The sequence below is a fragment of the Lactuca virosa genome, chromosome 9, assembly GCF_052849685.1.
Source record: "Lactuca virosa cultivar CGN04683 chromosome 9, Lactuca_virosa_CGN04683_v6, whole genome shotgun sequence".
Lineage (NCBI taxonomy): Eukaryota > Viridiplantae > Streptophyta > Magnoliopsida > Asterales > Asteraceae > Lactuca > Lactuca virosa.
In genome coordinates this window covers 37,397,107-37,413,404 of record NC_136434.1, presented here as the reverse complement: position 1 = coordinate 37,413,404, position 16,298 = coordinate 37,397,107, and the positions used below count along the sequence as shown (strand labels likewise).

The window sequence follows — 16,298 nt, the reverse complement described above, 5'->3', positions numbered from 1 at the left end:
AATACAAGCACTAGGTTTGCCTGTGGACATGATTGAATGCTGCAGATCTGGATGTATGATATATTGGAAGCAAGACAAAGATCTTTATCAGTGCAAATTCTGCAATGCAGATAGGTACAAACGGTCAAAAAATTTGGCCAGATGTTCTTGCGTATCCTTCAAGAAAATGCATTACTTTCCTTTGACTCCAAGGATGAAGAGACTGTATGCTTGACAAGCCACAACCGCTTCCATGCGATGGCACTCTGAGAATCATGGACATGATGCTGGAGTAATGTGTCATCCATCCGATTCAGAAGCTTGGAAGCACTTTGATAAAAGTCATCCTTCATTTGCAGCAGAAGTACGTAACGTAAGATTAGGCCTAAGTACAGATGGGTTTGCACCACATGGAGCATTTGGAAAACAATATTCATCTTGGACTATTATTATAACACCTTATAATTTTCCACCTTCTATGTGCATGAAAGAGCCTTACATGTTTTTGACCGCACTTGTGCCAAGTCCGTCAAACCCTAAGCATAAAATAGATGTATTTTTGCAACCAGTTGTTGCAGAGTTAGAGCAATTATGGGAAGAAGGCGTAGTAACATATGATATATCTTTAAAACAAAATTTCCATCTAAGAGCAGCTTTGATGTGGACAATAAGCGATTTTCCAGCATATGCAATGTTGTCCGGATGGTCTACAGCAGGTAAGCTAGCATGTCCACATTGTGGGAAACATACACAAGCATTCAGACTAAAGAATGGTAATAAGATGTCGTGGTTTGACTGCCATAGAATATTTTTACAGGTAAATCACCCATATAGAAAGGATAAAAATAAGTTCAAGAAGAATCGTGAAGTGATAGAAGGTCCTCCTCCAAGTAAGAATGGTGAACAAACTTTAAGGGAGATTGAACAATTAGGTTTGGTAAAAGTGACTGAACTAAATGCTGATGATGTAAACAAAAGATGTGGCGATCATGGTTGGAAAAAGAAAAGCATATTTTGGGATTTACCATATTGGAAAACAAACCTCATTAGACATAATTTTGATGTTATGCATATTGTTAAAAATGTATTTGAAAACTTTTTTTACATTGTAATGGATGTCAAAGGGAAGACGAAGGACAATGTAGCAGCCAGAAGAGATCTGGAGCTCTATTGTAAGAAGTGAAAAGGAGTCGAAGATAATGAAAGAGCATACTACACTCTGGACAAGAATCAAAAGAAAGCCATATGCCAATGGGTGGAGAAATTGCGTTTCCCCGATGGTTATGTTTCTAATTTGGGGAGTTGTGTTGATTTAACAGGGTGTAGACTGTTCGGAATGAAAAGCCATGATTGTCATGTTTTTATGCAAAGATTGATGCCAATTGCATTTCGTGAGATGTTGCCAAACAAGTGTGGGAAGAATTAACAGAGTTGAGTATTTTCTTCAAAACATTAACAGCAACATCAATCACAACAAAAGACATGGAAAGGATTGAAACCGAGATCCCAATAATATTATGTAAATTAGAGACCATCTTTGTCCCTGGTATTTTTAACTCCATGGAACATTTACCAGTACACATGCCATACGAAGCGAAGATAGTCGGTCCTGTCCAATATCGGTGGATGTATCCATTTGAAAGGTTTGTATGGTACATCATAATGTATGTTGCTATTTTTGTAAGCTAATTTAAATAATCTTCACTATAGGTATCTAAATCAGTTGAAAAAATATGTGAAAAATAAAGCTCGAGTGGAAGGGTCCGTTGTTAACGCGTACTTGCTACATGAAGCATCTATATTTTGCTCTCATTATTTCGAGACTGGTGTCCCCACACGTAATAGAAAGTTGCCTCGAAATGATGATGGAGGAGGAGATGAGCAAGTGGATGCTAACAACGACATGTTAGATATATTTTCATATCTTGGGCGTCATTATGGAAGATTCACGAATAGAATGATGTCTGATGAGGAAGTGCATGCTGCCCAAACTTACATACTCCTTAACGAAGATAAGATCAAGCATTACATCAGGTTCATACGTAACATATGCATCACTTTTAATTATAATAATCATTTGTTGTGTAATTGCTATGATCGAATAACATTTACATGCATGATTTTGTTTATTACATTCATAGTAACTTTAAAATGTTATTGAAATGGTGATACAGAATATTTGAAGAACATTTGAATGAACTTATGGGGGATATGGGTGAACAGGTCCTTGCAGCTGAAGTTGAGAAGAACTTTGCATTATGGTTTCAAAAACTATGTGGGTGTTATTTTTGCATTTTTTAAAATTTATTATTTTTTGTTATGGTTATAATTAACTCTAATTAAGTGTTTTACCATTATTCATATAGGCACATAAGATCCCGATAAACAACAAGTCTATATCTGACCTATCCAAAATGCCATTCAAAAAAGTGAAGTTATATACTGTATACTTTGTCAATGGTTACAAGTTTCACACAGAAGCTCATAGTCTGAACAAATCAACAACCAATAGTGGATTGTGTGTTAGTAGCCAAGGATGTGGTTATTATGGTAAGGTAGAGGAAATTTTAGAAGTCGAGTACCCTGGTTACCCAATTAAAACCACGGTTTTGTTTAAATGTCATTGGTATGATCCAACACCTAACATAGGAGTTAAGGTTCACAAACAATATAACTTGGTCGAGATAAACGTCAAAAGAAAATACAACAAGTTCGACCTTTTGTTTTAGCCATGCAAGCCACTCAAGTGTGTTACATTCCTTACCCAAGTTCGAAAACAAACAACTCGGACTGGTGGGTTGTATTTAAAGTTAAACCTCGTGGTTGGACTGATGAAGACATTTCCAAGAAGATGAAGTTGAATTAAATGAAATCATTATACCAAGTCTATTTGATACAGACAATTATGATGATGATCACGAAATGTCAAGCAACGGTTCAGATAATGAAAATAATATTGATGAAGAAGGTGAAATTCATGAGGACGACAATGATGGTATTCCTGACAGCGAGGGTAGTTATGAGTATAGTACATCGAGCAATGAAGAAGAAGAGGATGAAGAAGAGGAGGAGGAAGAAGATAATGACTAGATGTTTTTGTGGTTAATGTTTTTTGAGATGAAGTTAATTTGTAATTTGGTTTAATATCAATACATAAATGTAAACTAGGAAGAAAGCTCGGGCTTCGCCCCGGGATGTTTTTTTGTGTTTTTTTATGTCAAAATGTAAAACTATTGACTGTAAAGCCCAAGAGTGTCAAAGTGGCTAAAGAATTGTGGAAAAACCTAAATGTTTTTAGTGTATATTGTGCCAAATGTATAATTTTTTTATAATAAGGACTGATAGTGTTAAACTGGCTAAAAAATTGTGGCACAAAATCTAAAGTTTTTTTGTGTTTTTTTAACCAAAATGTAAAAAGTTTTGTTTCCAAGGGCCAAAAGTGTCAAAGTTACCAAATTTCCACTGTTACCTATAAAAGATTATAATATTTGAATAGAGTGTTTTGACACAAATATCCTTAGTATTCACATATTTGAAATGATTTCAAGGGCAATTTGGTCTTTTTGCACTCTGAAGCGTTGAGGCGCCATCATACCTCTGATGTCACACCGGCATTATCAGTTCTTCAACCATTCAGAACGTATCAACTATTCTGGACGATAAATCTCCATAGAAACACTAAAACCCCCAAATCGTCGAAGGGTAATCGTTCTTAAAATCGATTTTCTCCGATAATAGATACTCCTGTACACCTCGCGACCAGATCATCATAAAGTAAGTATTTTTTTTTCCATACCCTGTTACACTGTTTTTCATAGTTACGCTTATTTTTTAAAAAGAAATTGAAATCAACTACTCCAATGTCTATTTTGTTAGTAGAATGTTGATTACTAGAATTCGCCGTTCGTTAGATGATCTCCCAATAGAGATTTTGAGTCGGATATTTGTAGTATTAGGGTCAGAATCTGCGAAAGACATCGTCTCTGCAAGACTTTGGTAATTCTCAATAAACATCAACTAATAAATGTATATTTGATGAAATACAACTTTGTTTATTTGTTATTTACTGTGTATTGAAATTTTTGAAGTTCAAAGAAGATGTATAAAGCGGGGGGTGATCCTCAAGTGTTCAGAACAGCATGCATTGACTTGATTGAGGGAATGGGTCCCAAAAATCTGAATGTTGATTCATTTATATGCACATGTGCATTGCATAATAACATTGAAGCAATGTTCATACAAGGAATTGTATGTGTAATTTCATTAATTATATGTAATCTATACCATTTATTAATATTTTGTGTCATTGATGTTATATATTGATATTGTTATTCTGTCAACAGGAAGAGTGCTTCTATTATGGCCATTTTGATTTAGGATTGTCTTTGTTGAGACAAGCAGCAAATGAAGATCATCTTGAGGCAATTTATTTGCTTGGAATGATCTACATTTCAAGAGGGCCTCATCAATGTGATGAAGGTATGTATATATGGTATATATGTAAATTAAATTATATATATATAGTTAATTAAAGGCATGTTTGTAGTTTGGAGTTAGTATTTAGTTGTGTTGTGTTGTATAATATTTACTGTTGTATTGAAAAGGATACATTGGATTAATTGATTGATATTTTAATGTGTAGGTTTACAATTACTTGATACCTATTTTGGTTGGGCAGTTCCGGATGATGGGGAGTACACGAGTGTTGTTGATAGTGCCAAAGAGTTGTCCCGGGCTGTTGATGTTGTTCATAGACTTACAACGAATAACATCACATTCCAATGTGAAGACCCACGACATTCTGTTAAAGGTGCATTTGCAATAGACCATGAAGAGGATGAGGATCGACAAAGATATTGCACGGTTTGTCGTTGGTATGTAGAGTATGGTAGGTTTTGTATATTTCTTAAAAATATTAATGGTTGATAATAGATTGGACATTGAATATTATTGTTCTTATTGTATTGTATATGAAGTTGTATAGTACTACTATAATTTTATTTTGGTTTTGTGTTTACATCATTCTGTTAAAAGGGCATTTTAGTCATTTTTTCTTGCTATGTTGTTTGAGTAGGATGAAGTATACGTAAAACCCATGTTATTTTTGTGATGAAGTATACTTAATGTAACTAAAAATAAGTTTATAATGAATTCGTTATTAAGGAAAATAATCTACATAGATTATGTACTTTAACATGTCCGGTAAATGTAACTAAAAATAAGTTTGTAATGAATTCGTTGTTAATTATTCATTATATACTATGATTTCAAGAAATTATACACAACTTGATTAGCACAACTGGCTTAACCGCGCCCTTTTCTAGCATAAGCTTAAGTTCGAGTCCGCTTGCCAGCAATATCTACTTTATAATTCATTTTTACATTTTTTTAGCCATTAGTTTATGCCAGATATTACCAATTCAAAAACATTTCATTAAAACCAATAAATGCCGTCACAAATTAGCTACGTGTTTTGTTCCATAACAAAACAAACAAACGAAATCATACTCCATAGCAGAATTCCCTAGCAAATACCTACGAATGGTACTTCCATAGCAATTCAACTATGGAATTGGTTTCCGTCACAAACTCCGTTGCATAGTAACCACGATGATGAATTCCATAGCAACAGTACAACAGAAAATGATTTGGTAACAAATGTCGTTGGAAAATTGCTACGAATTTTTGTTCCATAGAACTATCCGTAGCATAATACCAACGGATATCGAGTCGGTAGCATTTTCCCTAGCAACTCTCACACTCGCTACCAGAAATAAAATTCGTAGACAATGTGGTAGCAACATTGCTATGGAACAACATTCCATAGCACGATCCATTGCAGATTAACAACGAAAATACATTCCACAGCGATCTTCCCTAGCAAAATCACATTTTTCTTGTAGTGGCTTTTGTCATCTCTTCTTTCGACATGTTTTTGCGATAAGTTTTATTGCCAACGAAGGTATTTTAGTCTTTTCCAATACTCCATACATGTTTGTGTGTTGATTCATCACCACCCTTTTTTTCTTTCTATCTACTCGAATTTGCATCCAGGAAAAAACAGATGAGGTCGACGCGGCAGGAGAAGAGAACCGAGAAAGCATATATCGTCCTATTTGAACCTTTAGATCCGGAGTTATAGCGCCATTCACTTCCAACAAGAAGCTTATCGATTTCCCCACCATCACCTTCGGTTCTTGCAACAGGTATCATGCTTCCTGTACGTGTTTCTTTACTCAATTACTTCAAAAAATAAATAAATAAAAACTTGGGCTTTCTGGCCACCGATTTCCGACCTAATTTTCATGTTATTCTATCATATTTTCCAAAGTTATTCATGATTGCAGAAGTTAGAGAGGCATTTTGAGTATTGTGATTGACGGTATACAAATATCAATCTTCAGTTCACTTTGCCTTTTAAGATCAAAGACTATGTTTGTTGTATTATTTCCATTTATGTTCTTTTTTTAATTTAATATCTTACGTTTTTTTCATTAACTTAATTATCATCGTATAACAAGTGAGATGGCAAACGGGCAACAAGTTGCGCCGTTAAGATTTTTTGTATGATAAAGCTAAATCTTTTGAAGACTACATTCATAGATTTAGGGTATATTGTTGGATTGAGTGTCTAAGCCCATAACTATAATTGGTATAAACTTAAATTGATGGTAGCACAGTCCTTTTAGGTTGTCCTCAAACCTAGCAATTGAATATGATAACTTTTAGAGAGAGAGACCGATTTGTTAATTTATTATATCGTTAATAAATTAATTAGAAATCAAAATAAATAATTTGTTAATATATTATGAGAATAATATATTGATTGGAAATAGTATTATTTAATTAATAATTAATCAGAATTTAATTGGAATTAATTTTGGGATAAATTAGATTAATTAAAAATGCAGGGTCTATTTGGTTATTTATTGAAAGTTGAGGAAAGGAGCCCATGGGCCTCATTGGATGAGGTGGACGAAAATCACTTGGGCAAGCCCAAGGAGTTTTCGTCCAAGCCCTTGCATAAGGAAGGGAATGGGTTGCTTGGTCACCAAGGAAAGGGATTAGGGTTTCCTCCTTAAACTCTAACTTTGGCACTAAGCTACGTCAGCTATATAAAGGGCCATAACCCCTCATAGTTTCTTTTTCTTATGAATTAGTTTTTCATAGGAAAGTTTTGTAGGATAACAATTCATAGTATGTTGCCTATATGTGAAAGACATAGCTCCTATTATGTTGCATGCGCCCTAATCATTTGAATCGTTTAAATGTTTTTCCGCTTAGTTGTAACCCTAATAACCCATCATATATAACATTGCTATGTATGATCTGTTGTACTCTACTAAGAAGCTCCACCGCATCCGACGCAAGGAAACCAAACGTATCAAATGCAAATGGTATGAACACATGTTGATTTTCCATGCATGATTTCTCATGTTTGGTGACTTTGCCTATGACAGCTTTTAAAGCAGTCTGTCCCGTCGTGAAAGCCCCAGCCCTCAAGCCCACAAGAGGGGATACCCCTCTAAGGTCCACACATGCTTGTTTCCCTCCAACCCATCCAAAAATCAAAACGTCAGCCGGTCTAAGGGTTGACCTTCCTTCTACCAGGTCAGTCAAGAAATTCACAGGTGCCTCTTTTTTGACGGAAACCTCGGTACGCTTAAATATGTTAAACAAAACATCCCTAATCATATTGTGCATGTATTTGAACCCCGGGAGTTCTTTACAGTGAACTGTATGCTCTCTAAAAGAGTCCAAACATGCCTTGCGACATACCGGACATATCTCGTCAGCTGGGAATATTGCAATCATGAGTCGATATTTGAGGATAGTACGATACTCCACAGGAGACATATGTTGGCCAAACCCATCTGTAGGGATGGTTAGAATAAAATCTTGAGCATGTGGTGCATGTAAGCAATGGAAAACTGCTTTCTGACGAGTCGTCATGTCGAGATGCACTTCCATATCTTGGATAATTTTATGAAGAAGGGCACTCATCAGTGTATTCTGGGATTTAGGGGGCGGTTCTTTATGTTTTATTACTTGATTATAAATGTGAATGCTCATCACTGATTGGTTCTATTTGTGAAAACATACCATACTCTCTCTTCTGAATGTCTGATGTATTCTTCGTATTTGGATGATTATATAATATATCTTCTTCTTCTTCTCCTTCTGATTTTCAAGTTAATGAATAAAGAATGAACTTTTGAATCTTCAACAGATCCTAGAATGAATGTTCTAGCATGCTCTAATACCAACTGAAAGTTTCAAAACCTTTGTAGATTCATAGATCAAATAGAAACAAGAAATAACAATGAAGAACACAAAAGTATCACAAAGTTGTGTTTCACCAAGAAAGGGTTTGTTTTCACCAAGAAAACGGGTTATCATGAAGAGGATCACCAAGACGTTCACTACATTAGGATTTCACCCTACTATTGATTATATACTAATCTATTCTAGTGAATCCTTCAATCAATGGATTGTATCTAATCTACATATAAAGAAATCGGGTACAAAAGGAATGTATCAAATCAGATCTTCTCCAGATTCGGATATCAGCACCAACACATCAGAAGCTAATAAGAGCATCCGCTTCAGGGAGTCTTGTTGATCAAGGCATCAGTGTCAGCGTCAAAGAGATCAACTTCAGCTTCAGTCATCAGCGCCAGGGTGTCACACTGATCAACTTCACCTTCAGCAGATAGTACCATCAACGAGTGTCATCATCGTATCACCAGATATGTGTGTCATCAGTGTATAACCATCAACATCTTGACACACTGATCAGTCTTCAGTAGATGGTGTCTTCATGCATTTGGTGCTGATAGATTCTTCAAGGTCTTTCAGTCATCAGGGGATGTTCTTCCATCTTCGACATATAAACTTCCATCAGCATATCTTTAGATTAACTAGCTAAATATAACTATAGTGTATACATTTTGCATCATCAAATCTATACAATTGAGTGACCAAACACTTAATCTGTACAGATCTAAACACATAACTTTAGATATGATCCTTTTCAATGACTTAATGGATAAAGTTTCCAACTTTATCTATTAGGAGTTCATCACAATGCTAGATCTACAACCCTAAGTCCATTAAGTCCTTCATGTGACCAAAACTTATGCATGGACACAAAGTGACTCCAAACATGACTTTTTGTCCATTATCAGAAACTTATTTACCATTAAAGAGCCATAACAAGCTTTGGAGTTCCTCAAACTCTAAAAGAATCCAGATAAGAGACCAAAACCATCCAAAAATTAGCTCAAACTTGTTTCTAGAAGAAGAAATGTCAACGTATAAACTTTATACCTCAAATAGCTCATAAGTATGAAAAAGATGTTGGATCCAAGCTTGCTCCTTGCTTCCTTGCACCAATATGGACTCCCTCCTTCCTCCATCTTCACCAGAGTCTAAATAACAAGTCCAAAATCAAGCAAACAAGCTCTCAATAATGCATGGATGCTAGGGTTTCATGATGGAAGGTTGGAGGCTGAAGAAGATGCCCTAATCCATGATTTTAAGCCTTTAAATATGGAAGAAACCCTAATGTAACATCCCGACTCCCAGGTATAAAGTTAAAGCTTTTTATATTCATATTATTAGGGCAACTCGACGAGTTGGAGGCCCCAATTCGCCGTGTAAAACCTGGTCAGTCTGTGTGAACTTTAGGACCTACTTGACGAGTTGGAGGACCCAACTCGACGAGTAGAGGCTGTCCTTGAAAACCCTAATTTTTTGGGTTTGCACTCTATTTAAAGGACCTTAAGTCCTTCCTCCAGCCTCCCTTACCACCTTCACGACCAGAAGCAAACCCTAATCGAGCTAACCTTCTATTTTGAGTGTGTGTGAGGCTAAAGAGTGTGTGTTTGGTGCTTTTCTTGAAGAGACTTGAAGATTGAGAAGCTTGGAACGAGAAGGAGCTTGTAGATCCAGCATCTACTTCGTTTTGGCAACCTTTTAAGGTAAAAAGTCGTTACCTTGATCATTTCCTTGTTAGATCTCTCCATTCAAGAGTTTAGGGTCTTTTTTTAGCCCACTTTGGATCCATTTTTGGATGATGAGCATGATTTGAAGTTGTAACTTCAGATCTGGACTCCTCTAGGCCCCCATAGTCATAAAGTTATCGGCTTTATCTAGTCTTGGCCTTTCTCCATGCCCTAAACCTCTTCGTAAGACTAGTTTGGGTGTTTTAGCCTCTTAACGCCTTGCATGCATGTAAAGTTAGCAACTTTACGTGGTAACTACACCCTAGGTGGCTAGATCTACAGTTTGGAGCCTTGGTTTCGCTTAAAAGCGTCTGAATGAGAAAAGGGTCGAAGGAACTCGACGAGTTGCATAGCCAACTCGAGGAGTTGGTTAGGGTTTTCCCGAACCTTCTGGACACTGCATGGACTCAACGAGTTTTTTGGTAACTCAGCGAGTTGACTCGAGTTTTCGGTCTCTGAGTTCTGAAGGAACTCGGCGAGTCAGTAGATGAACTCGACGAGTTGGTTAGGGTTTTTCTGAACCTTCTGGACACTGCATGTACTCGACGAGTTGTTTGGTAACTCGGCGAGTTGACTCGAGTTTTCGGTCTCTGAGTTCTGAAGGAACACGACGAGTCAGTAGATGAACTCGATGAGTTGGGTCAACATGGACTGTTGACCTTGACCGTTGACTTTGACTTTGACCAAGGGTTGACTAAGTTTGAATTTAAGGGTATTTTGGTCATTTGAGTTTTGATAGAATTGTTCCTATGATGGTTGTAGGTGTTTGAGTTTGGAGCTGTGATTCGGGAGCTTGATTCTTTTAGTTCAGTTTTACATTATGAGGTGAGTTCTTCTCACTATATCAACAGGGTCTAAGGCACCAAGGCCGACCCTTTTTGGATTGTATCCTGGTTATAGGATGATGCTATGTTAGTGATCTGTTAGATCGGTATCCTGGTTATAGGATGATGCTATGTTTAGTGATCTGTTAGATCGGTATCCTGGTTATAGGATGATGCTATGTTTAGTGATCTATTAGATCGGTATCCTGGTATATTAGATGATGCTATGATTAGTGATCTGTTAGATCTATATGATATTGTTGTACATGCTAGCTAGCGTATGATATTATGTGTTATTTGTATGATTGGAGGTGGGTTGAGGTGGTCTTGCTTTGTGCTCTAGACCAACATACCCAGGGCGGACCGGATAGACTGTAGACCCGGTAGGGCGTACTAGTCAGGCCGAAGGTCCGGAGAACGGTCCAGACAGGCTGAAGGCCCGAAAGGGCGGACCAGACATGCTGAAGGTTCTGAGAGTGGGTCAAATAGACTGAAGGCCCGGTGAGGGCAGTCCAGTCATACTGAAGACTCTGAGAGTGGACCAGGTAGACTGAAGGCCTGGTGAGGGCGTACCAGTCGTACTGTAGACTCTCTCTCTCTCTCTCTCTCTCTCTCTCTATATATATATATATATATATATATATATATATATATATATATATATATATATATATATATATATATATATATATATATATATATATATATATACACACACACACACACATATATATATATATATATATATATATATATATATATGCATGCTGTTTTATGATATTGTTATGGTTTGTATGACGTTGGTATTTTGGGGGATCTCACTAAGATTCAGGCTTATAGTTGTTGATTTCGTTTCAGGTACTTCAGATGATCGCGGGAAGGCAAAGGCTTGATCGTGCACCTCCTCATATTTTATGATTTTGATTTCTGGGATACTCTAACATGAAACTATTTTGAAAACAATTTGTAATAATTAATGGTTTTTTAATGGTTGAAAAAGTTTTAAATTGGCTTGAATTTTATGGATATAACACCTAAATTTTATGGTCTTGGGATGCAATGTACATCATGTCGTGGCACCCATTTTTCCACGTCGTGGTGACAAATGAACATGTTCTTCATTAACCATGCACCACATTGTTGCCACTACTCCACCACGTCGTGTTGCCTCTAGGCCAACAACCCCAAAATTCAATTTAAGTCGAATGCCCCTCAAAGCCCAAAGTCTTAACACCAAACCCAAGAACCTTAATCCTCAAGGTCCAAACTTCGTTCTTTGAGACTCGCGACCTTCACCAGGTCATCTTCCACCCGAGCCTCCAAGTTAAGGTTATCTCGAAACACGATGTCACATTACCTTTCCAATATATATATATATATATATATATATATATATATATATCAGCATCACAGACAAATATTCTACCAGAATTTTGTTCATGATATTTTTATGAGTAATTGTAGGTGTAATATTCTATTAGAAAAGTTTGAAAAATTCTAAAAACTTTATAGTATAATCTTCTAGTAGAATAATACATGTACATACAAATACATAAACGTACGAGTAGTATTTTGTTAGAATATTACACATAATGTTAAAAAATGATATTCTTTGGAATAAAAATTAACAAAATACTATTAAAAAAATTCAAAAGTTTCCATTTATTTTTCATTTTAGAATATTTTTCTTTGACAACGGAAATGAGTGGCTAGGAATGTTTTGTCAAGTCTCCTAAATTTTTTTTGTTTCATTTGAACATAACCATATATATATATATATATATATATATATATATATATATATATATATATATATATATATATATATATATTATACAAACCTTACTATTTCTAAAAATAGATTGAAGACGTTCAAATTATTATGCTTTAAGTACTACAATTTATGCATAATAAATTTTTTATCCGCTGAAAATAGTGGTTTTGGAATTTTTGAAATTCATAATTGGCTCCTATATCTCGATGACCCCTTTAATCTGTGACCGGCTCTTTTGAGTCCTAATATCTGGGGTGACCGATTCTTTTGATTCCTAAGATATGGGCAAGCTATCACCCACATTCTATCAGGCTTATCTTGACCATGCCTTTTTCGTTTGAATTCCCCCTTAATCGGCTACAAATCGTTTAAATACAAGCTCCCCTTACTTCTCCCTCTAAGAAACCCTAGATCCGAATACCACCTTCAACTGCCGATTGGGTTTTTGGTCACCACCATGGCTTGTGAAAAAGGTGTCAGGTGGATTTACATAGCAGCCATAATCTGCATAAAAACACAGAGTGTGCTTCTCTCACCGTTAAGTATTACTTTTTATAATGGTTTTCATTGCTCCATTTCCAGATACCATTTTTGACCTAGATACGCTTTGATTTCAAACAAAGTTTTTTTTAGCTTCTTATGGATGTGCTGGTGCTTGGAATGGTAGGAACCCCACTATTCATCGTGTAAATGTGAAACTTTATCCAAGTTACCTCTTAAATGCTTCTATGTTTCTGGTTCGATCATTCATCTGTGAAGAACAACACGACATCCTTGCTCTTTGAAGGTCAGAGGGGGCCATGTACCAATCACTCACCTGTTGTCTCCACCGCCATCAAACCACTCTCACTTTCTCTAAACGTGATATCTATTTAAAAAGTAAACTTTATATCTCAGATGTTTTTATTAGCTTGCTCTTCTCTCTTAAAAGTCTGCCAATTTTTAGGGTTATTTTTTTCCAGACGTCCATCCATCAGTATGTTGTGTTTTATTTTTCTATTAATTGAAAAGAAATAGAGGTAAGTGTTAGGTTTTAGGGGAGCATTTTATTGTGGGTTTGTGTAGCATGTATTTACAAAGCAAGACTTTCTATGTTTTCTAATGAAGTTCTGTCATATGCTTTAACATGTATTGAATGGCAGGGAAGGAGCTGCTATACCAGGTCATGTAGCACTTGACATGTTGTTATGTTAATCTTTTGGATGAAGTATCTTTCTCATTTTTTTAAATGAAAATATTATTGAAAGAATGATGATTTGTCTTTGAGATTTTTCAGATGTCGTGTACAATGGCAATAATGATCAGAGGCTAAAGAAACTGTGTAGCTGAAAGTTCAATGGAGGCTATATGAATTTGACGGGTGATGTGTAATTTAAGGTACACATATTTTGTGAATATTTAAGTAGGTTTTTAGATTTGATTTTAGGAGAGGATGTTTAGTTGTTTTCAGCTGATGTGGTGTTTTTTTTAGGTTTTGATTTTGATTTTGATTTTAGATATTTTTTCAGGTTTTGGTGAAGAAAAATTTCAAGAAACCTTACCATCTCCAGCACTAAATCTTCTCCGGTCTTTCTCTGTGATTTGGAGAAAAGGAAAGACCCAGGACATGTAGAACACCAGATTATACACAATATTCATGGCTCGCTTTTTGATTTAAGATATGCTTTGGATTTTTGGAACGATAGCAACCAATGGTTGTTCTTTCAGGTGCTTGTTGGCATAGATATTATCAGTGAATCTAGACGAGTGGACACACGAATTAGTGCATGCCATGTTTTGTGGGTTTTGTTTTATTTACTTTATTTGTAGTATTAGTAGCTTTATTGGTATTATTAGAGCTACTCCAATGGGCCACTAAAATAGTGGAATGTCGGCATTTATTCCTCCAATCGATCGCTAAAAGGGCCGGTATTTTTGTGTCTTCAAATTTTGGCCTGTAAATATAGAGGCCATTTCATATAACACCAAATTGCTTTTTCAATATATATCAATATTATATTCATTGGACTTGTTTCAGATTATCACATATATACATATATTATCACATATATTGTATTATAAAAATGAACCATCTTAAACTATCAAAATAATTTATACAAATTTTATAATTAAAGTATTGCAGTATATTTTATAAGTATTAAGGTATTGTTTAATTAAAAAGTCTAAAGATAATTCAATCTTGTTGTAATAAATTTAAACACATATTAAAAATCGAAACTTCATAAATATAACATAGATAATTAACAAAAAAACATAAACTAAGATACAAATCTAGAAATTGTTCAAATCATTTTCCGCTCAGCCAAGATACTGAAAGTATTGACTATAATTTTGGGGCCGTTCTTGTTCTTGTTCTTGAACTTCTTCTTCTTGTTCTTGGGATCCTTGGTACTCAGATGGTTGATGTTGAGATTTTGGATGTTAAAGTGGTTGATATTGAGATCCTTGATAATGAGATCCTTGTCCCTGTCCCTGTCCCTGAGATTCTTCTGTTCTTTTTCTTATTATTCGTTTCTTTTCATTTTGAATATACTCAAGAAACTCGGGATCGGATATGAGTATAATATGGTTGATGTTGAGATGCTGGAGTCATCACATCTTTTTGCTAATCTTGCTGAAGGTATTGCTCCTCCTACTAATTATACCATCAATGGTAAAGAGTATAATATGGGTTATTATTTAGCTGATGGAATATATCCAAAATGGGCTACTCTTGTTCAAACTATACATGATCCACGTGGCCCAAAGAAAAAATTGTTTGCAATGAAGCAAGAAGCATGCAGAAAAGATGTAGAACGTGCATTTGGAGTATTGCAATCACGTTTTGCAATTGTTGCACGACCTGCACGTTTATGGAGAAAAGAAATATTACATGATATAATGACTTCATGTATCATTATGCACAACATGATCATTGAAGACGAACGCGATGTTAATGCAACAATCGAAGAGCGAGGTGAAATGCCAAATGTAGAAGTTGAAATGGTGGTTGATGATGATATTCGCTTTCAAGAATTTCTTGCTCGACATAAAAAGATCAAAGATAAATACGCTCACTATGAACTTCGAAATGCGTTGATTGAACATTTATGGGATGAGTATACTAACTCGAAAAATTAGTTTAAAATTGGGTTATGTTCGAAGTTGAATTAAATGTAATGTTTTTTGAGTAATGTAATATTGTTGATTTAAATTTAAATTAATCTTTCATATAATGTTTTTTTCAATTAGTTAATTATTTAACATTCTTGTTGTTGTTATTATTATATTATTATTATTATTATTGATAATTTAGATATTATAATCAATAAGTTAAATTGAATTATATAATAATAATGAAATTGCTTTCTAATATAATATTATTAAAATAAGTTTTTAGTGTAAAGTTTTAATGTATGGTTGGAATGAAAACTCTATTTTTGTGTTGAAAAGTCACCACTTTAGTGTTTTTTAGTGTTTCATGGTTGGAGATGGCCTTAGTAACAATAAAAAGTACAGGGGAAACTAGGTGAGTGGTTACAGGCTGACAACATGTTTGTTATTTGCGTTCTCTTCTTTATCTGGAGTAATGATCATTATGCCCTAGGATGTCATTTACAACTATAAGAGTTATACTTGGTTTGAGTTTTCCATTGGTGTTGGGTGATAAAGGAGATGCAAAAAGATCCAAGTACCAGGAGTATGAACAATAAACCTATTAACTTAATTGCAACT

General features: G+C 35.1%; 1 protein-coding gene and 1 pseudogene across 1 annotated transcript; both read left to right on the top strand.

Moving 5' to 3' along the window:
- Positions 1 to 232: 232 nt before the first annotated feature.
- On the top strand, positions 233 to 4,598 carry LOC145139135 (uncharacterized; annotated as a pseudogene).
- Positions 4,599 to 15,149: 10,551 nt separating this feature from the next.
- LOC145139134 (uncharacterized) lies at positions 15,150 to 15,704 on the top strand. The gene has a single exon (XM_079073065.1). It carries the CDS (start codon positions 15,150 to 15,152, stop codon positions 15,702 to 15,704), a length of 555 nt encoding a protein of 184 aa, XP_078929191.1.
- The last annotated feature ends 594 nt before the right edge of the window (positions 15,705 to 16,298 follow it).

Coding starts and splice junctions, on each gene's coding strand:
- LOC145139134 (XM_079073065.1), top strand. CDS start 15,150: ATGGTTGATGTTGAGATGCTGGAGTCATCACATCTTTTTGCTAATCTT.